We start from the raw sequence: 21,895 nt of genomic DNA, 5'->3' as shown, positions 1-21,895 counted from the left end.
TCTGACACAGGCTCTGCCCCTCCAACAGACCTAGATGAGAGGTCTGTCATTGTGTGAACTATTTGGAAGATTTTTCTAAATCCACATCTAGGTTATATCCTCTAATTTAGCTTTGATCAGGAATAAAGCTGCTATTAGGAACTGGATGGCTCCTATTGGTTTCAATTGTAAGAAAGAAAGGAGGGGGCCTTATTGAGTGGCTCCCCCAATCCTCAGCATCGTATTACTTGTCCTTCCTGAAATTCTTCCCCGACAGTTCTCTGATTCATTGATTTTTAAATTTATTTTTATTTTCTTAAATAGAGGGACTCTTTCCTCTATCAAAATCCTACCAGGAGGTATAATCGAGTAAAACATATAAAAACAGATCAACTCTCCCTGATGGGGTTATGGGAGTAGCATTAGAGTCCTTTCTGAAAATGCTGCTCTATCTCTAAAGGTCCCTTATAATCATTTTCAAACATATCACCAACCCTGCTCAACTTAGTATAATGTGCAAGATTAATGAGGATGCTATTAATTTCCCCATCCAAGGTAACTAGTAAAGATATTTAAGGCAGCTGAAAGCACATTTATACAAGAGGAATGCCCCCTTAAAAACTGGATATAAACGGAATATCTGCAAATCAAAAAATAACTGAATAATTAAAATTCTCTAGGGGGCTAGCTATCTAGAGGGCCCAACAGTGAACCTTTACTAAGAGCAAAAATAAGCCTTCTATACTGAGATTTTCACACGCCAGTCTCTCTCAGATAGTAGGGAGAAAACCACTCACTTGAAGGCACCACATGCTATGTTCCCCTGAGTTGGTGCTGAGCCACTGCAGTAACTCATTTTGGGATCCACATCACACCCCCCTAGAATGTACCTAATTTGTTAAAAAAGCAAGCCCTTCACAATGGATGAATAAAAAGCTTTGCTGAAACCCAAAGAGACTATACATGTTGCTTTTCTCTCATTGGCAAGGCCTTTTATGATTTATTAAAGAAAATTAGACTGGCTTCGTAATATTTGCCCTTCATAAACTCATGTTAGAGGGCTATCCCAGACCTTAGGCTCTTTTAGGTGGTTATGAACTGGATGACTAACATATACAGGCATTTTCTCAGATGTCCCAAGTTAAAGCTGAAGGGTCTAAATTTAGCAGGGCCATCATTTCTCTTGTTGAAAGAAAAACTATTTTCCTTTTTCCATCTGCTTTCCACAAGTTTGGGCTATTTGCTCTGCAACAGCCCAGGCAATTTGAATAAATCTATTTCAACAGTGTTCTTCATCAACTTATTTCTTCTCCAACTTAGCATTCTATCATCTTTAACATCACCATCTATTCTTGCACTGGTAAACAGATCAGTGAGACAGAATGACACATAAAAATAAGAAGTCCTGTTTTTCCAATCAGCTTTGTCTTCCAAGGAGACAAATGACTTTTCCCTTGGTCTTCGCCCTTAGCCTTATACCAGATATTTGTGCAACTTCAAACTTTTCAACTACAAGAAATTTCTTCTCACAACTAAAATGTACACTAATCCTGATAGTTTTAAGACGAGGTTTACTTGCCTTTTAGGTAAAGGGAACATGACTGCCATATAAGTTGCAGAGAATGCAGCTATTACACTGTGACAGCTGCAAAACCTTAAAATGTTAAATTTCTTTTTAAATTGTGTTTACAGTTGCACACCTATAAAGGAAGTTGTTAAAACCGTAAGGTACACATTGCAAAGGACACTGTATCATTTAAAAAATGGAATCATCTTGCTTCTTCTTTCTCCTTTTAAAGCTCTCTTGCATTATATTTTCTTATTCTGCCTAACATAACATTGCCCTCTTAACATTTGGCCTGATTTCCCATTTTTGTGTATGCATATGTGTGTGTGATTTTCTCATTTGACTCAAGGGACTGATGTTGTTCTTGGTTTAATGGAGGCATTTTAAAATTTTATTTTATTTTTTTAAAATGTTTTAATGGAGGCATTTTATTATACTGTGCTTCATGTGTACTAGTATGGCTTGTTCTTAAAAATTTGTTTAAGAATATCCAGCTCTCTTGGAGCCCCTTATTTCAAAGTTACTTTCCCAACTTATTAGTGTCCTGAATTTGCTAAAATTTGCTAAGCCCATTTTATCTGATTAAATCAATTCTCTCCCCGAGAGCACTGACTGCTACCATTCTGTGGCTCAGTCTACTGATTTTCATGCATCTGCTTCAGGAAGTACTAACAGTGAAGACCAATAAAAGAGACATAGCTTACTTCAGTCTTTGACTTTTTTAAAAAGTTCTTAAGAAATTGACCCCATAATATATTGCAGAAATGCATTTGATAGTCTATGACCTGTTGACTGTTTTTCAGGACCACATATTTTTAATTAAACTGGGCAACAAAAAAAACGATTCACATTTTTATTCTATTGACAATAGTTCACTATTTTGCATTACTGCTCTCTTTAAAATACATAGTATGAATTTGTTTTTATTTTAGTGGTTAAGCAATTATGAGGATTACTCTAAAAATATTTGCAAACTACATTTATGCACTTTCATTTCTTGCCCCAGGGAATAAGGAAAAAATTATGAATCAGCACACCTCTCAGAGTTCACTTGAAAGCTTGATAAGATCAAAAGAAATTTCATCTTCACCAGTGGATGGTAACATACGGAAATAGAATGTCAGAAACTTTTCTCCTCTGCCCAAGAGTCAATCTCACTATTTATTTTAGTAAAACCATCTTGGAGTTGCAAAGAATTTACCAAACATGGTCAGAAGTTTCCTTTCCTAATCTCAGACCATTTCAACTGTAGCTATTGACCAATATCTATTATCAGGGGGAGGGAGGGAATGCTATCATACAGATCATTCATTTTCAGTTATTTTGACTCCAAATAAAGAGAAACTCTTTATGAACACATAAGCAAAATAAAAATTAACAGACATGACCTTGGAAAAATACATAAGGATGGGAGTGACACTAAGTCATCTAAAGCAGAAAGAATTGAAGTGATGAGGTAGCAGAATGACCATTTTTTACTTTCTAAAGATTATACAGCAGCTCTTTCCTCCAGACTCATTCTTTTAAAAAAAACTCACAAAAATTTATGAACTCTTTTTGACTTTATAAAAATAACACACATCTATGGTTAAGAATCCCAACAAAAGCAAAGTTAAGTCTATCCCTCCACAAACCCTCAGTCCCACTCTTAAAGGTAACCATTGATAGGAATTTGTCATGAACATTAAACTGTAAGCAGCAAACTGAAATGGTATCAATAAAATGGAATGACAGGGAAGCGGACTTTGCCCAATGGATAGGGTGTCCCCCTACCACATGGGAGGTCCCTGGTTCAAACCCCGGGCCTCCTTGACCCGTGTGGAGCTGGCCCACGTGCAGTGCTGTTGCGCAAGGATGCCCTGCCACACAGGGTTGTCCCCTGCGTAGGGGAGCCCCACGCGCAAGGAGTGCGCCCCGTAAGGAGAGCAGCCCAGCGCAAAAGAAAGTGCAGCCTGCCCAGGAATGGTGCCGCACACACGGAGAGCTGACACAGCAAGATGACACAACATAAAGAGACACAGATTCTGGGTGATGCTGATAAGGATAGAAGCAGTCATAGAAGAACACACAGCAAATGGACACGGAGAGCAGATAACTGGTGGGTGGGTGGGAAGGGGAGAGAAATAAATAAAAAATAAATCTTTAAAAAAAATGGAATGACATTCACCAATTTAACATGTGTAAGTGTGTACTATTGCATATTGAGCATGTACAGGAACTGTTTTCTAAAATTTATCATGTAGGGAAACTAAAGTAATTTGGAAATCACCCTGAATTCCAAGCCTCAATTATTCTGCTTCCTGTCTTTCAGTTACCCAATTCTCTACTGTATTTTTTCTGAAGGAACAGGGGTAATAATCTAGCCTAATCCCTTCTTTTTACAGGTGAGAAAATTAATTCCATAAAAGATTTAAGTGACTTGTCCCAGGTCATGTGTTTAATTAGTAGCAGATTCAGGATAAGAACACAGGTCTCTTGCCTTCCACTCCATCATTCTTTACAGAGCTGCTAAAGTAACACAACATGCCATTTATACAGGACAGTGGATGACAGGATGTACCTGACAGAATGTACTGTGGCCAATTTTGGGACACTTTTTAAAATCTTATTTTTATAAAAGCTTTTAGGGAGAGCCTAAATATTCTTCAACATACAGCTTAAAAACATCACTACAAAACAGAGCTTAGGATGTCTACACACATATGTAAGCTTTTTAAAAAATGGGAAGCTTAGATTCCCATTAAGCATTCTTCTACAAGAAATAAAACAAGATGCCCAACTCTCCAATCCCATGACTCTATTAAAGGCGAATTACCCCCCCCAGAACCCCACTTTCTAGAGTCTAGTAATGTGGGTTCCCTTCTACAAACACAGGAATGCAAAGAGAGCTCCTTATTAAATAGCAGTGCCTCCAGGCAAATTCAGGCCAATTTAAATCAAACCATCTTGGTCTAGATCAGGCTAATCAACCACTAAATGACATACCCCAGCTCCGGCCTTCCTACTGCAGCTTCTCAGCATCATCTAATAGCATTTTTTTTTTAGCACTTTCTGTAACATCCTCTCCCTCAAGGCACACTCTTAATGGAATGCCAACTACTTTTCTTTTTTTTTTTTTTTAGTTTACATTATGGTTTATATTTTATTTTTTTATTTTTTTATTCTTTTTAATGTTACATTCAAAAAATATGAGGTCCCCATACACCCCCCACTCCTCCCATAACAACCACCTCCTCCATCATCATGGGACATTCGTTTCACTTGGTGACTACATCTCTGAGCACTGCTGCACCACATGGTCAATGGTCCATATTATAGTTTACACTCTCCCCCACTCCACCCAGTGGGCCATTCATTTCACTTCCTTTCCTCCCCCAGGCTCCAGCTAGCCATGCTCTGTGTCCCCTTTCCCTCTGTGTCTCCCCTTTTCCTTAGGGTAACTGGTGTTCTAAGGGCTGGCATCAGGAATGGGGAGGTATACTCAGGGGGCAAAAGAGACAAGTCTGGCTGAGGTGAAGTGGGGCAAATGATGGGAAGAAATAAATTCATTCACACACATGGACCAGATCCCAGAGAGCTCTGAAAGGCAGGTAGAGCAAATTAGACTTGATCCCATAGGCATGGGGAGTCTTTGAAGGCTTGTGAGAGGGGAGTCATATAATGAAACCAGTTTTTTCAGAAAGTTAGCAGTTGGTGTGGATGGATAGTAGGCATTTGGGTGGCACTTAGGATACCAATTAGAAGGTTGTCACAGTGGTCAAAGCATAATAGCTTGAGAACCTGGGTTAAAGTGATTGCAGGAGAAACTGAGTTGAAAAAATATATGTAAGAGGCATTTCAGAGATCATTGATGGACCTTAGTGCCTACCTGAAGACGGAGGGAAAGAATCAAAGATGAAAACTGCCTAATGTTCAATTCCTGGGTGACAAGACAATGGGGAATATGGGAGAGGGGACTGGTTTTAGAAATATAAGATCTTTTGGGCTTTTGCTAACTGTCAGCTGATGGCAGGATAAATAGCCAAGTGGATATGTCCTATAGTCAACTAGAGATGGTTGAGTGAGAGGCTGAAGATGGACAGGCATCAACCTAGAAGTAATATTTAAGTCCACGAATGAGGTAGGAAGCATTCACCAAGAGAAAGAATTTGGAAGATAGAGGAAAAAGTATGAAAGAGAGAAAGGGGAAGAAATTAGATAAAGGAGGTGATAAGTTCTGGAAGGAAAGGGTAATTAAGTGTTGCAAATGTAGTTAGTAAATTAGTGAAAGGAGCTATATAGCAAATCCTAAAACCTTAACAAATCATATTTACATTTCTCAAAAGCACTATTCCCTACTCATACAACCGTAAGTTTCTTGAGTATTTTGTTCCATCACATTCAAATCCAGAATTTGGTGTTTGGTACCAAGTTCAGTGGCCTACTCGATGTACCAACAGGAAATAGACAATGAAAGAAGCTGCCATGAATGAGTAGCATACTCAGGGGAATATGGTTTAAGACAGCAAACTCTACTTTTCCTGCGAACATCTGGCACATCACCACCAAAGTCGTCCTGTAACTTTTCTCTGGTTTAGAGCCCAGGGCACTGGATTGGCAGCATCTCCCCTTCTCTGAAATCTACTCCCCTTTCCCAGGCCACCTAATTAAACAGGAGGAAGAAAGCTATCAGGGTATGGCAAGGCGGTTAGGCATTAGGAGAATGGATAATCTGGATAAAATGAGGACTGCACCAACAGGTGGAGCATAGGCTGATACACAAAACTCTGGGGAGGCAATGTGGCCTTTAAAAAAGGCTTTAATATTTTTACCAGAACTATAGTTGGTGCTGGGGTTTAATATATACCCAGGGGACCTGAATCTCTGGACTGACCATGTGATAGCCAGGCCCTGAGCCTCAACAGACTTCAGCTCCTACACTCTGGTTTATTGGACTTACCCTACTCAGGTAACATGGAGTTGAAGAAGGTCAACCACCACACCATGGAGCCAAGAATGCCTACAACTGAAAGCAGGAGGATTGCATCCAGCATCCATGTGGAATCTAAGCCCCCTCTTGATATACATGTGGAGTGGACACAACCATTCTAAGGTCCACAGGATGGAGGAACAGAGTATAGATTAGAGTGGACTTACTGATATTCTATTCATGAACTATTCTGGTTAGTAATCGAAGAAAATGTGTCATTGGTGTGGAGAAGTGGCCATGGTGGCTACTGGGTGTGGGGAATGGGAGGAAGAGATGAGATGTGGGGGTGTTTTCGGGACTTGGAGTTGTCCTGGGTGGTGCTGCAGGGACATATACCGGACATTGTATGTCCTCCCATGCCCCACTGGGTGGAATGTGTGAGAGTGTGGGCTATGATGTGGACCATTGACCATGAGGTGCAGCAGTGCTCAGAGATGTATTCACCAAATGCAATGAAGGTTTCATGATGATGGAGGAAATTGTTGTTATGGGGGGAGGAGTGGGGTGAGGGGGTTGGGGGGTATATGGGGACCTCATATTTTTTGAATGTAATATTAAAAAAATAAATAAAGACCAAAAAAATAAAAATAAAAATAAAAATAAACCACCACTCTGCCTCCCCTACAGGTTGTGAATTAGAAGAAACTAAATGGCTACTGTGGAGTACACTGAATGCTCCTTTCCCCCACAGGAAAAAAAACATTCATCAGGAGACTGATAAAGTAAAGATGGTGTGTCAGTATCTGGTGACCACTACATAGATAGCCAAGGTCTGCCCTGTTGTGGCCTTATCAAGCCTACCATTCCTCCAGTAAGGCCAACTCAGCCTAGGTCACCAGTTCCCATCCTTGACCCCCCAACATGCACACATAATCACAAACTTTATCAACAGAGAGTCTCCACAACTCCACATCTGTCTCTGAATAGGGGCATAATTGTGGAACGTCAAAGGCAAAAGTATTTCACAAACAAAGGCAATATGATATTCATCTAGAAACAGAGCAACATTAAAAATGGTAATACTGGCAGTAATCATTTTCATTTATTGAGTGTTTGCTATAATACCAAGCACGGTTATGTTATAAGCAGCTATAAATAATCGTATGATAGTTCTGATAGGTCTGTCTAAAAAAATAATGACTTCAGGGCACAAATGATAAGAAAATGACAGTGAGAAGTTAGTAAAAGGAATGCTCTATTACAATTAAGAGAAAAAGTGAAGTGCTTAATTACTTAAGCCTCTGGAATCCAGACAAACTTGAGTTACTCTTCAGCTGTGTTACTCAAACTCTCTGGGCCCTAGTTTTCTTATCTATTAAATGAGGATAATAATAGAACCCACAATATAGGCTGATTGAGAAGATAAATAAAATAAGAATTTTACATTCAATTGGCACATTGCCCTGTACATAAGCATCACTCAATAAATGTCAGTTGTTGAAAAGGGGAGGATTGCATCCAGCATCCAGGTGGAATCTGAGCCTCCTCTTGACATAAAGGTGCAATGGACACAACCAATCCAGTGTCCACATAGAAGAGGTGGCATTGGATTGGGAAAAGTGGACATAATGGACAAAGGGTATGGGGAAAGGCAGGAAGAGATGAGAGGTGGAGGCGTCTTCGGGACATGGAGCTGCCCTGGATGGTGCTTCAGAGGTAATCACCGGACATTGTAAATCCTCACAGGGCCTACATGATGGAATAGAGGAGAGTATGGGCCATGATGTGAACCAATGTATATGAGGTGCAGAGGTGCCCAAAGATGTACTTACCAAATCCAATGGATGTGTCAGGATGATGGGAACGAGTGTTGTTGGGGGGGGGAGAGGGGGGGTGGGGGGGTGGGGTTGAATGGGACCTCACATATATATTTTTAATGTAATATTATTACAAAGTCAATAAAAAATAAAAAAATTAAAAAATAAATAAATAAATAAATGTCAGTTGTTATTATGAGAAAGCTACTATAATATTATTCATTATTACAAGGAAGCAGATATAAGTGAAATCACATCTGAAATATCAGGATACGCTACAAGAGTCAGAAAACAACTTTAATTCTAATATGGATTTTAGAAGGAGGCAAAACTAGGGCTATAAAGTGTTCCCACAGCGTATATATACTATTTATCAACATATTTGTACTTTCACCCAGACTCAGAATTAGACAGTGGTATTTATTCCTTAAATGGAAGCCATTATAGTAACTTATAATAACAGAAGTTAACATAACCAGTTACTCCTGACAGCCCAACTAGGAGAATAGCCCTTAGAGAACATTAACTACTGTTAGAAGTAATAATCATGGGGGCCCTCTTGTCAAATGGACTGCCCCCCTCTTTTCAATGCTACTGATGACTTCCCGTGATATAAAACAAGGCTCCACTAGAGACCATCAAGAAAGCCTTCAATGAGAGCAGCGATACAAACCTCTCTTTGTTTCTTAGGTTTTACACTAAGCCAAGCTAGAGAATTTATCCTTTATCCTACTTTTCTTGAACATTGTTCCTGAGACTTCTTGGGCAAAGTGGCCATGTCAATCTAAAACTGAACATGTTCCATATTTCTAATAACAGTAAAAGTGTGGAACATCAGTGCCTCCGGTGATCACATATCACAAATAGAATTCTGAATTCCTGAAGTTACATTAGAAGTTCACATATATCATTTCTTGCACTTAGTCCAGGAAAAAACTTCTAACTGAACCAGTTAGATCACCAGTTGCATCCAAAACTCTAAGCCACCAAACTGGCTTTCAAGACAAACAAGAATGGGATGTTTTCATATTTTCCCTTAGGGTCAAGGGTTATCAACCCATCAACTTTGAACTGTATAATAATCTTTCAGGCATAAATGAGTTCTTTGTGGAGTTGTTCATTTTAAACAGAACTTCAAGAAACTGGACCCTCCTTCAGAAACAATTTCTAGGGCATGAACTTCATAAAATATTTTAAGAACGACTATAGACCAACACTGTCTAATAGAAATATAGTTCAAGGCACACGTAATTTTACATTTTCAGGTAGCCACAGTGAGAAAGCAAGAAGAAACAGGTGAAATTCACTTTAATAATATTTTCATTTAGCCCAATATATCCAAAATATAATCATTTGAACTTGTAATCAATTTGAAAATTATCAATGTGATACCCAATCTAGAAATATGAATAACTGGTATATTTGGAGAGCCATGCCTACCCCCACTGCTACTTGAGTCCCTCCTCTTTGCTGGAGACCTTCGGGTGCCCATCTCACTGGAACCACTGTTAACACGGAAGTGTGAGGAAGAAGCGGGGGAAAGGATGGTGTTTTTAATAAACCAAGATGGAAGTCCAAACCCATTTCCCAGTAGAAACAATAAGACAATAGTTTTATGGTTAACTGACATTAAGGGTTAAAAAGGCTTTCCGGGGGAGGAAGAAGGTCTGGGAACCTAATCACCATTTGGAACACTGTATCCAGGAGATAACTGTGTTCCAAGTTCCCACATTCATATACAAACAGACTGGCTGGATCTCTCATTTACACTCCTGGTGAAAAGGAAGCAGAGGCCATGTTTACATAAGGGTTTTTCATTTAAGGACTTAAATTAAACCAGTTGGTTCCCTTATTCACCCCCACCCCCACTGAATCCTGTTCCCTGGAAAGCACATTTCTCTGTGAGATGTGGAACAGCTGCCCTGTTTAGCCACTCTGCGAAACTGAGAACCCTGTCTTCTGAGCAATTCTAATGATATTCCTGAAGAAAAGGCAGAATGAAAAAGAAGATATTTTCCCTTTTCTTACCTGTGTACTACACTTCTGCCATTTTAGCTGTATTTTCTGGGGCCACCCTGCCTTTCATTCCCCCCTCCTCCCAGCCCACGTCAATGTATGCTTCTGCATAATAACAATCCAGTGTGCACCAAAACATCAGTCTTGTCCTACTTCTCTTCAAATCCACCTAACAGATCTTCATCCCAGGAGAACATACACAAACGCTAGTTTGTAGGTTTCAAGGCACTTTTGTGATCTAGTTCTTCCTGGTCACAATTTTGACTCGATTAACTGCACTCTCCCAGAGGCCCATGCTTATACCTCCCATACATTTACCCACCTTCTCCAGCTACCTTTCTGCAATGACTGTCCTCTAAGACTCCTGAGGGCTAGGTCCCTGACTTCTACTATTCTGGTCTCCCTTTGGGCCAGGTATTTTTCAGTACCATTTTCGGCCCCTGTAAGAGCCTGACACTGAAGGAGTGCTCAATAAACATATGGCGAATGAATGCCTAGATTGCTATAGCAGCCTCATAGCTCATTCCTCCCCTTTCCAATTCATTTTGCAAACAACTGTCAAACTAATCTTCCAGAAACACCATTTTTATCATATCACCTCAATGGTGCTACAAGTCAGAACCTGCAGGGGAGGAGGGGGGGCACATTAGAGCAGGAAGAAGCACGAGTCACTTAAGGGGGGGTGATACAAATATTTGCATCTTGACATGGGATAGTGGTTACAAGGATGTATATATATGTAAAAATTCATCCAGGTTTTTACTTAAGTTTCATGTATTTTACTGTACATAAGTTATGTTTCAATTTTTTAAAAAAGAAATATGGGGAGGGGTATATATTTATCTTCTAAAATATACAATACAATTCTATCACATTACAAGCCTGAACCAAAATGAAAATGCTATCTGTAATAAACATTAAGCAAACGTGTCAAAGTGTTCATACTAATCACCTTCTGGGAAAAGTAGTAGAAACGGAAGGGGAAGGGAGTTGAAGGGCTGTGATGGTGAATTTGTCAACTTGTTCATGCATCAACTTGTATGGGTTAAGGTGTCCAGTTGTTTGGCCAAGCAAGCACATGCCTCATTGTTACTGTGAGGGTATTTCATAGATGGATCTAAATCATTAGTCAGCTGATTGCATCTAGGGCTGACTACATCTATAATCAACAAAAGAGATTGCCTTCAGCAATGAGAGGGGTTTCCTCATCCAATCAAGTGGAGGCCTAAAAGTGAGAACTGAGGATTTCATCAGTAAGAAAGAAGAAATTCCATCAGTACTTTAGCCGGCCTGCTTCTCCTGGGAAATTCAACATCATCTTCATTGGAGATTTCAACTTGCAACCTGCCTTATGGAATTTGGACTTGCCAATCCCCATAGTCGCATGAACTAATTCCTATAATAAAACTTATACCCTAAGTAATACAGGAGCTTTCTACACTTACATGCTGTTTGCAACCTTTTTTCCATTTATTTAGCACCTACTAAAATGTAGGTACTCCATTAGGTACTAGGGGTACAAATATAAAGATCAAATATGTGCCCATAAAGAGCTCAAGTTAGGGTGGCCAACATGAACACTAATAATCACCATATGACATGCCAAGTGCTACAGTTACGGTTTGAACAAGTTGTTAGGGGATCACAGAAGGAGTTGCTATATTGTTTAGAGTAGGAGTGGGTCAGCAGGGGATGATGGCTTTTGAGACTATAAAATGAAGAGCTGAGAGATGTCAAGCCATCCAAAGTGTATTCCAGGCAGAGGGAAAAAGAGACGTAATGACACTGAAGCAAGAAGCCTTGAGTGTTTGAGAAGAGGGTCTAAATGGTTCATTGCGGCTAGAACTTGAGGTCCATGAGAAGAAAAGAGAGTAAGAACCAATACACTACAATCGCACGTGATAACATGGATGAACCTTGAGAATCTTATGTTGAGTGAAGCAACCCAGGCATTGAAGGACAAATACTATATGACCTCAATGATATGAAATAAGTTAACTGCCTCAGAGAGCTAGAGTCTGGAAAAGTGGCTTACTGGAAATCGGGGGGTGGAGGAAGGATGTGAGTTAATGTCTGCAGGGGTGGAATCTGTGATGAGCTGGGGGTAAGTATGAGCACAAAGAAGGGACAAAATGGGGGCAAGGGGTTACCTTCGGGTGAGGTTTTCTGGGTTTGAGGGGGGCTGGGGATGGGAAGAGGGGTAATATGGTCCAAGAAATAGGTGGGAGGGAGGGGCAACATACAAACATGGGAGAGTGTCAGAAGTTCGTTGAGAACTAAATGTTGAGTAAAACGTATCAAAGTATAAGTAGGAGGGTTACCTGGTTAAGACGCTCAGGGGGTATGGTCTGATGCGGGATGGACTCCGGAGGGAATAGCTGAAGGCTCATTTTGCCAAGGTGGGTTCTACCATTGGGTGGGGTGGACCCATATCCTGGGGAAGACTAATGCCGTCGAATAGAGAGAACTGTATCTCTCGTGAGAAAGGACGGCTCCCAGGGCATTAGATTGGCAGGCGTTGTGGGCCCTAAGGGGAGGGGAAAATGGATGTGCAATGGATGGAACAAAGGTAAATAAGGGGGCAAAAGAGGAGTTATGTGAGAGTACACGAGGATGAATATAAAACAGCTAATATTACACCAAAAACATATAGGGGACGACAGACTAATAATGAAAACCATAAGACAAAACATAGGATAACTAAAAAATTTAGAAAACTGTACAACCTAAAGTATGGCCCACATAGTAAGCACAAATGTTACCTTGTTTGAAAACTATAGTTTCGGAATCTGTACATCAGTTTCAGGAAATATGATATGAATAAGTTAAAAGATTATTGCTGTGGAAGGGAAAAGGTTTTATGGTGGATCTGGGGAAATACTGTATATTGTATATATGAATTTCGGTGATCTAAGACTCTTCTGAAGCTGACATTATGTTGGGATTCACTTTACAGGAAGTTTTGGATCACAGAGTGGTTCAACAATGGCAGCGGAGGAATACTGATATGGGATGTTATTGACAGGATATATATGGTTGACAGGGAGTTATACAGGGCATATGCCCAGGGTATATGGTAATGTCTATATATACTCATAGTGGAAACAATTAAAAACAACAGCTGGGGGGGTACTGGGCTCCTGGCCGGGGGGTCACTGTTGTGGGCCCTGGGAGAGCAGCGGCAATCCTCCAGGTGCAACGGCAAGAACCAGGAAGGAAGGAGGGCCCAACACTGGGCTCTTGATACTAATGGCTACACTTTTGAGCCTATACACCTGCAATAAGAACAAGGCCTAGAGTAGCATTGTGCCTGGGGGTTTCCTCCTGACAGCCTTCATGTTACTCAAATGTGGCCACTCTCACAGCCAAACTCAGCGTGTAGATGTGATGCATTCCCCCCAGCATGAGACACGACACCCGGGGATGAGCCTCCCTGGCACCGAGGGATCACTACCACATACCAGCTGAAGAAGCAACTAGAAAATGACCTTGAATTAAAGATTCAATGCGGAACAGCAGAATATACCTGTCTACATATAATAACATGACTTCGGGAAGCGGTTTGACCTAATGTAAGGGGGAAATGGAAAGGAGAAATGAGATTATAAGGCTGTGAGTCTCCAAAAAAGAGTCTGGAGGTTGTCAGAAGGAATACCCCTATGTACAACTGAACAGAGTCTAAGAGACAGATAAGGTAGATACAACCCCAGGTATTGGTTCTTTTGAGGGATAAAGAGACCCACGGGTTCTATAGTCATGGCAGAACGGGTTCACTGCCATGACAGATGGCCCTTCTTTGGAGCTGGTGTTTCTGCGTGATGGAATTGGACTCAGAGGGGATCTCTTTTCACAAGACTTGCATGCTACTTTATTGGAATTGTAGTTGGTGCTGGGTTTAAGATATATGTAGGGGATTTGAATCTCTGGACTGATAATATGACACCCAGGCCCAGAGCCTCAACAGACTTCAGCTCCTACACTTTGATTTATTGGACTTACTCCACTCAGCTAACATGGAGTTGAAGAAGGTCAACCACCACAACATGGAGCCTAGAGTGTCTACAACTAGAAGCGGGAGGAGTGCATCCAGTACCCATGTGGAATCTAAGCCCTCACTTGACATAGGTGTGCAATGGACACAACCAATCCAATGTCCACAGAGAAAATGTGGAATGGGTGTGGGAACGGTAGCCATGGGGGCTGCTGGGTGTGGGGAACGGGAGGAAGAGATGAGATGTGGAGGCGTTTTCGGGACGTGGAGTTGTCCTGGATAGTGCTTCACGGACAATTACGGGACACTGTAGATCCCCCCAGGGCCCACTGGATGGAACGTGAGAGTCTGGGCTATGATGTGGACCATTGACTATGGGGTGCAGTGATGCTCAGAGATGAACTTACCAGGTGCAATGGATGTGTCATGATGATGGGAGAGAGTGTTGCTGTGGGGAGAGTGGGGGGCTGGGGCAGTGGGGTTGAATGGGACCTCATATTTTTTTTAAATGTAATTTAAAAAATAAATAAATAATTAATTAAAAAAAAAAAGAAGAAGAAAAGAGAGTAGACAGACAAGATTGGAGAAGAAAGACAGGACAGGCTAAGGTGTTTGGATTTATTCAGGTGTGTAATGGGGAGCCACTGAAGGATTTTAAATAGGAGAATGATTTTTTTATTGTATTGCACTGTAAATAAAAAATGATCAATCTGATGGCAATGGGGGGCGGGGAGATCAGTGGAGAGCAATGTGGAATTAGGGAGACCAACCGATTGTTTGCTACAACCACGGTCCAGGTAAGAAATGACAAAGGTTGAAACAAGGGAGGAGCAAATAAGGATGAATGGATACAAGGGATTTAGGATACAGAACAGATAGGACTCCACAGTTTTGTCAGTGTTCCCCAGTCATCTTCCAGCCGGTCCGTAATTACTCCTTTGCTCACAAATCTAATCTTCCACAGTAACTCTTTTCTTATTTCAAAATATTATTGTCATATGCTTAAAATGGCCAGTGAGGAAAGTGATAAAGGAAGCAAGATCCTGGGAGGAACAATTCATAAAAGTGAATGCATTGCCTTTATGGCATTTTGAGTTTTAAAAGCACCTTCCATTGTCTAAAATGGCTCTCTTAAACCAGGTTGTGTTGTTAAGTTTCTCACCAAAAAAAAAAGGACTTCCTTAACTTCCTAACTACAAAGAAAGGTTCACCCCTAAACTCATTTTCCAAATTAGGCCCATAAAATATATTCATGGGCATATGAAAAAGTCATTTCTTAAGCTTCCAATAAATGTCTGGATCGCAGATCATTTTTAAAAGCCTAAGTTTCCTTCCTAAGTACGTAAGCCAAAATCCTGCATTTTGCTGATAGATGTTAATAAAAGCATGCAGGTACCAGTAAGGAAAGCTATAGGATGTGAAAAAGTGACTTTCAAGGGAAAATTTGACTTTTTCAAATTGCAGACTTAGGATATTTCTTTGCAACATTGTTTCTTCTTGTTTATAAAAAATAAAATTTTGGCCACTATTTATATACGTGCTTCATCTTTTTCTAGAACACTGACTTGGCTTTACATTAAAAAGGCATTCCCTTCAATTAAAAAAAAAAGATTTTAATAAATCAGCTTCAAACATAAAACTATTTTGAACTTACGTCTTAACTAAAATAAGCGCTTATCTTCTCAACAGAAGATAAATTGAGAATATAATCTAATGGCTCACCTTCTTCCTGGTGCTTTCAATTTGCCCAGAGTCAATAGAAGTCACAAGCTTACCTCTGCTATTCACTTAATAAAAGGAAGTCATGATTCATAGCAAAACACAACATACAAGACAGCAGAACCTCAGCCGAAACTGTTAAGAACTAGTAGACAAAGAATACACTTTTTAAAACCATGTATTAGGCTCAAAAGGATACACTGGAAATGTTAAAAATATTCAACAGGGTTTCATTCTAGCTATGCACAATAAAAATACCATACCACTGCATAAATATAGTGTTAACACTTGTAACACTCTATGTAAGACTTGTCTACAAAGCAGCACTTGAAACAGACGTAGGACTTCAATGCTTGCATTTCATATGCTTTTTTATATGGTCCCTCGATCAAATTTAATTCCACCCATGCAAAGCTGCCTGCAAGTTACAGGTATGACTAATTTTAAAAGAGCACATAGCCATGTTCCAGGGGGTATGCAGTAAAATGTTACTATGTCCTCAGTGAAATACTATATTCATAGGCACAACAGGGTACAGAAGTGAAAAATTCCAGTCACAGTAACTTTTCACAACAAGATTTATTGTCAGAACCTGTAAGTGGATATACTGGGAATAGTTACATGCCTATTAGGAACAAAACTCCCAAACAAATTCACAACTCATGCTTGTTACAACAACCATAGAAGGGAATCTTCTAGTAGAAAATAAAATTAATTTTGCAATGTTTAGAACTGGATATAACCAAGACCTGAGAAATAAGCAGTTATTGTGAGAAGATATAAACAATGGTCTTCCAACTTCAGAGAAATTGAAAACTACACTTCACAATATTCTGCAGAAAAATGAGCTACCAATAAAATCCTATCTAACATCACTTGCCTGAAGGCCCTCAGGGTCCTAATGAAGAGTGAAGTTTTAAGTAGGAACTAGGATGCCTGCTGACAATTGAGGAAAACCTATTTGATAATTAGTATGACAGAAAAGACATTTATGTCTCCAAGCTATTAGCAAGTGAAAGATTTTTCTAAATTTTAAGAAAAAATCACCAGATGTTCTAAATTGTGAGACCCTCCAAACTGGCAAGATCCTAAATGCAAAAGAACAAATAGGTACCACATGCTGAGGGGGATGGGGTGGGCAGGAGGAAGTGGCTGAAAGGAACTCCAGAAAAAGAAAATATTACCTAGAGATATGGCATATCATTAGTGATTCAGATATAGAGACCAAAATGGGAAGAACATCATTAAGATCATAAACCATTTCCTAGCAAAGGTTAAGATTCACGTAAGATTAAGATGAAACCTGAATCATCTTGGAAAAGCATAAGGAATAAGAAGATAATGAATGATTAATAATTACAAGTCGTACACAAAGTATCTCCCACACCTGACCTACAGAAGAAAATAACATCAAATTCAATTTGGAAGAAGGTTTTTGTTGCTTTTAAAAATTGTAGTATATGATATGACAGGATAAAAAGAGCTAATTGATGAAATCTCTACTAAAAACAAATCCAACTTTTTCCCTCTTTTCATAAAACTAGCCGGGCCCTTTAAATTACCATGGATATATGACAAAGCCACTAAAAATTCTAAGTATGAAGACTATCTGACAACATAGAATAATTCGTGGGATAAAATAGGTGTAAAAGCAGAATACAGTAATTTGTACACTGTAGTTACAATATGTAAAAAGATGCAAGGATTGTTGTTAGAGTGGGGTGATACTTTTTTTCCTTTTCCAAGATTCTGTAAGTACTGCCCTGTAAGTTTTATAGATCAAAATAATCTTTAAAGAGACCAAAAAAAATTCATCTACTATCAATCTTGGCACTCAGAAAAATGTTAAACTATTCATTTTAAGAAAAAAAAGCACACTACTTTGTAGTTTATCCTTTCTACTACTTCAAATTAAGGTGCAAGACTTCAAATACCACATTACAAACGATAGGTTTGTATCTGGTTAGTAGTAAAAGGATGTAGACATTCAGACTTAGGTTGTGCAAACATCTGCTTTTCTGTGTAGAAAAAATAAGCACACACCCTTTTGGGAAACTGACAGTTTTAAAAGCATACGACATTTCGAAAGATACCTACTTACTCCATTGTTCTAAACGGAAAAATAAAAAAAAAAACCTGAAAACAATGCATCGAATGCAGAACATTTTTAAGGGGAACCTATCAATCAAAATGTTAACCGAAGCTACAAGTTACAAAATTAGTCTCCCTTCGGTTTTCCTATTTCTTAGGGAACACTCTTTAGCCAACTATCCAATTTGGTAGGTCCCATTCATTAAAAAGCATCTCACTGCTGAAGCGGATTACAACACAGCCAGACTGCGCCTCCCCAGCACTACGAGGAGATTTCTGAGAAAAATGATGTCTAGCAAAAGACGTCAAGAATTACGGTGATTTTTTAAAATTCCAGATATCCTAGCAGGACCCTTGTCCACGTTCATTTAATAATCTCTTATTTTAGCTGGCCATGGACGACAAAGCAGTTCTTCATCTTCTCACCAAAGGAACATGAATTGTTAATTACCCCACAGAAGTTAAATCCTCCCCACTTTTCTCCAGTAGGTCATAATCCTGTGAATGAGATAATCGAAATGGACTATAAGAACTGTGCACAATCGAATCCTCTCCTTCCTTTATCTCTTTTCCCGGGACAAATCCCCAAGTGGCTTACAGAAACCTAATTTATGAGATAAAACAGGGGGCCACGTCCCTAGCAAGTTTTTGCCCGAGTGAGTTGTGACTCGGCCTCCCGCTCCCGTGCCCCGCCCCGGTCTTGCTTCGCTGGAATCGCCAAAGAAACTAACAGTAGCTAAGGTAACTGAATGCGGGGCTTAAACTGACAGATTCCGGAGAAGAGAAGAAGAAAGTTTCTCCGGCTCTGGGGCTCGGGCGGCTGGCTCCGCGCCCAGCCTTGGCGTTGGGTGGGGGCGGCATAAAAGGTAACCGAGGTGGGAAAGCCTCGGTGCAGACTTTCGGGAGCGGTGGCAGGCGCTGCCACGCTCTCAGCAGGAAGGGGAGGGAAGCAGGAGGAAGCTGGGAGAAGGAGAAGCGGCGAAGAGGAAGAGCAGGAGGCCCGAGGGGGGGCAGGAGAGGAGGAGCTCAGGCTCGAGGAAAGCCCGCGCGCAGATCCGACAGCGCCTCGGGGCGGAGTCGCGCCTCCGGCCGGCCCCCCCGGCCCCCAGCCCCGTGCGGGACCCGCCGAAGGGGCGGGCTCGCCTCGCCGCCGCCCAGCGCCTCGCAGGCCCTCCCTCCCGTCTCCTCCCTCCCCTCCCTCCTTTCCATCTCAGCAGCGCCCTCAGTCTCCCTCTCGCTGGCTCATACAAAAGCAAAATGTCCGCCATCTTCCGAGGCGGCGGCGGGTGTCGCCGCCGCGGGCTCGGCCCTTGGGCGGTTTCTCCCCGGGGCTGCCCCTCCCCCGTCCCGCCTCCCCCCCCCCCCACGTCCCCGACCCCAGGGGCAGCAGCAGCTCGTGGCCGCCTCCCGCACCGCTCCGCCCGCCCTCTGCCCCCGCACCCCCGCCGGGCGACGGAAGGCTGCCTCGGGCGGGGGGAAAGAGGGGTAAGCAGCCCCCCCCAGACTGGCTCCCGCTGCTCGCCCACCCCACCCGCTCGATGGCCCCTTTACCTTGATGCAGTACGGAGGTTCGTCATAGGTTACCAGCATGTACCTGTCTCCGCGGCTGGCCGGGTCCCGGGCGCGCAGCTGCGGGGCGAGGGATGACGGAGGGGACCGCGTAGGGAAAGAGGGAGGCGGGGGTGGGGGTGACACGAACGTTACAGAAGCACCTAAATCCGCCCTCCATCCCTCAGGAGCTCTCCCCATCTCTCCTCTCCCTTCCCTTTACCTTCAAAAATAACTCCACAGCGCCTTTGGCAATGTCCAGATAGGAGGTGCCCAGGTCAGTGCGCTGGTTCATAGAGGCGGACGTGTCTATGAGGAACAGCAGGATGGGCATCTTCCCTCGCACCCCTGGCTCTGGCTTCCCACTCTCCTGGCCCTCTTGTCCTCACTGCCGCGTCCCGCAACCCTAACCCTCAACTCTCGCAGAGCCAGGGGGGCAGGACGCAAGAGGAAGAAGGGGGAACGGGACGGGACGGACTGGACGGCTCCTGGCCTCCTCCTGCTACAGCCCCAGCTCCCCTCCCTGCTAGGCAACTTGAAAGTGTGAGCGTGTGTAGCCCTCGGGCCCTGCCCCTTCCTCTCTTCTGCCACCTCTACTGCCGCCGCCACCGCCGCCGCCGCTGCCGGGACTGCGGCCCGAGCATCCGTCCCCGCTCACTCGAGCACTCTCCCCAGACTGAGAGCCTTCTCTGTTCACCGACCCGCAACTTCAGTCCGTTCACCTACCATGGGCACCATGTGACCAGAACGCGCCATTGGCTGCCAATTATGCGGTATTTGCATATTCATTAGATGACAATACAGGGGGCGGGACCTGGGCGAACCCTGGGAGTTGAAGTTTGAACCCCAGGCAGGGGGTAAGGGGAAAAGTTAAGGACCCTCCTTAGGACTCTCCTTTAAAGGACTTGGAAAGCTGTTAGGATGGTTAGTTCCGGTGTTTGCATGGAATTTCTCTTGCTAGTGAAAGCTGAGGATTCGAAAGGAAGAGTGAATTTGAGCAACAGTTGTACAAAAGTACAGATGCTTGGACGGACCGCACAGAGAATGCTTTGCTAACTGCAATCAATCAATCGTGCCAGTGGCTAAGACCAAAACATTTTAGAAGTTGCAGACTTCTTTCCTGGCAAGACCTACTCCTGCTCACATTTCTTTAGCTCTCCTCCCAGCCCCCATCAGTATTTGTAGCCAGTTGCTGGCCTTGCATTCCACATATATCTACTTAGGAAGTAAACTTTGACGTTTAAATGTGGTTACCGATTTAGGCTTTTGTATGCACAGGCTTCTTTAGTTTCATAGAGCATTTTGAAGTATGGTCTGCCTGTGATAATTCCACACCCTGTTGTATCTGCACAGTGGAAGGCAACGTGCACCTGGGAGGTTTGCCAAACTAGATTCTGATTCAAGTCACATTTATTGAACATCTATGAAGTGCCAGGCACCGACGTGAACGTCATTTCATATTGGAAATAATTATGTAGATGGCATTATATTCAGTTTTCCGTAAAGGAAACTGTGGCTCAATGAGGTTACAATAACAAGGAGGGATGCTCTAGGGGAAGGCTCAAGAAGTGGCCATGCACACTTAGCTTACTACTTAATGTAAAACAATATTTTTAAATATAGAAGGGGTGTTCCTAGCAGTATGCTATGCACAACATGGAATTCTGGGGTTCAGTGAGTTTACAGTTTCATTGAAGATGTGGGGGGTTGGGGAGAGAAAAGTAACTGTCCAGTGGTTTAGAAGTTCAGAAGATTTCATGGAGGAGGTACAAAGGGGGAAAGGATGAGGTACAAAGGGGGAAGGGAGGGATTCTATCTTGGAAGGTGTGGTGTGAACAAAAATTCAACCAGAATAATAATATGCATGGTTTCTTTCAGGCCAGTCTGGTGGAACATAGGGAATTGATGGAAAAATTAGGGTGAAAGGGGAGCTAGAAGACCCCATTCTGAAAGTAAATATTATTGGAGAAGGGCAATACCTACGTGGTCTAGTGTGCTAACAGGACAGGACTGGTTGAGGCCGGTATATTAGTTTTCTATTACTACATAACAAACTGTCGCAAATTCAGCAGCTTAAAATAACACATGCATTCATTAATTATCTCACAGATTAACTGGGTTCTCTGCTCAGAGTCTCTTGAGGTTGCAATCAAGGTGTCGCCCAGGATGCATTTTCATCTGGAGGCTTGCTTGGGAAAGAATCAGATTCCAAGTTCATTCAGGTTGTTGGCAGAAGTCATTTACTTGCACTCTATGAC

The 21,895-nt window shown here is 42.0% G+C and overlaps 1 protein-coding gene across 16 annotated transcripts in view; it reads right to left on the bottom strand.

The window, feature by feature from the left end:
• The window catches only part of LOC101438919 (integrator complex subunit 6-like), a 68,884-nt gene extending 48,517 nt beyond the window's left edge, over positions 1-20,367 (bottom strand). For 5 of the 16 annotated variants that reach the window (XR_011647863.1, XR_011647864.1, XM_058291634.2 and 2 more), the window contains exons 1-2: positions 19,861-20,086; positions 19,641-19,718 (exon numbers count right to left, since the gene is read on the bottom strand). Coding sequence is in view for 10 of the 16 variants with exons in the window: in XM_058291634.2 (XP_058147617.1) it covers positions 19,641-19,718; positions 19,861-19,971 (189 nt within the window). In the remaining 6 variants the exon portion in view is untranslated. Of the gene's footprint in view, positions 1-9,712; positions 9,778-18,540; positions 18,588-19,640; positions 19,719-19,860; positions 20,183-20,228 lie in introns of those variants that run through there. The other 11 variants (XM_058291639.2, XM_058291643.2, XM_058291645.2 and 8 more) reach the window with 9 other exon arrangements.
• Between the last annotated feature and the right edge of the window lie 1,528 nt (positions 20,368-21,895).

This window comes from Dasypus novemcinctus, chromosome X (assembly GCF_030445035.2).
Source record: "Dasypus novemcinctus isolate mDasNov1 chromosome X, mDasNov1.1.hap2, whole genome shotgun sequence".
Lineage (NCBI taxonomy): Eukaryota > Metazoa > Chordata > Mammalia > Cingulata > Dasypodidae > Dasypus > Dasypus novemcinctus.
The sequence above is the reverse complement of the archived record's forward strand: the minus strand, read 5'-3'. Positions and strand labels throughout refer to the sequence as shown.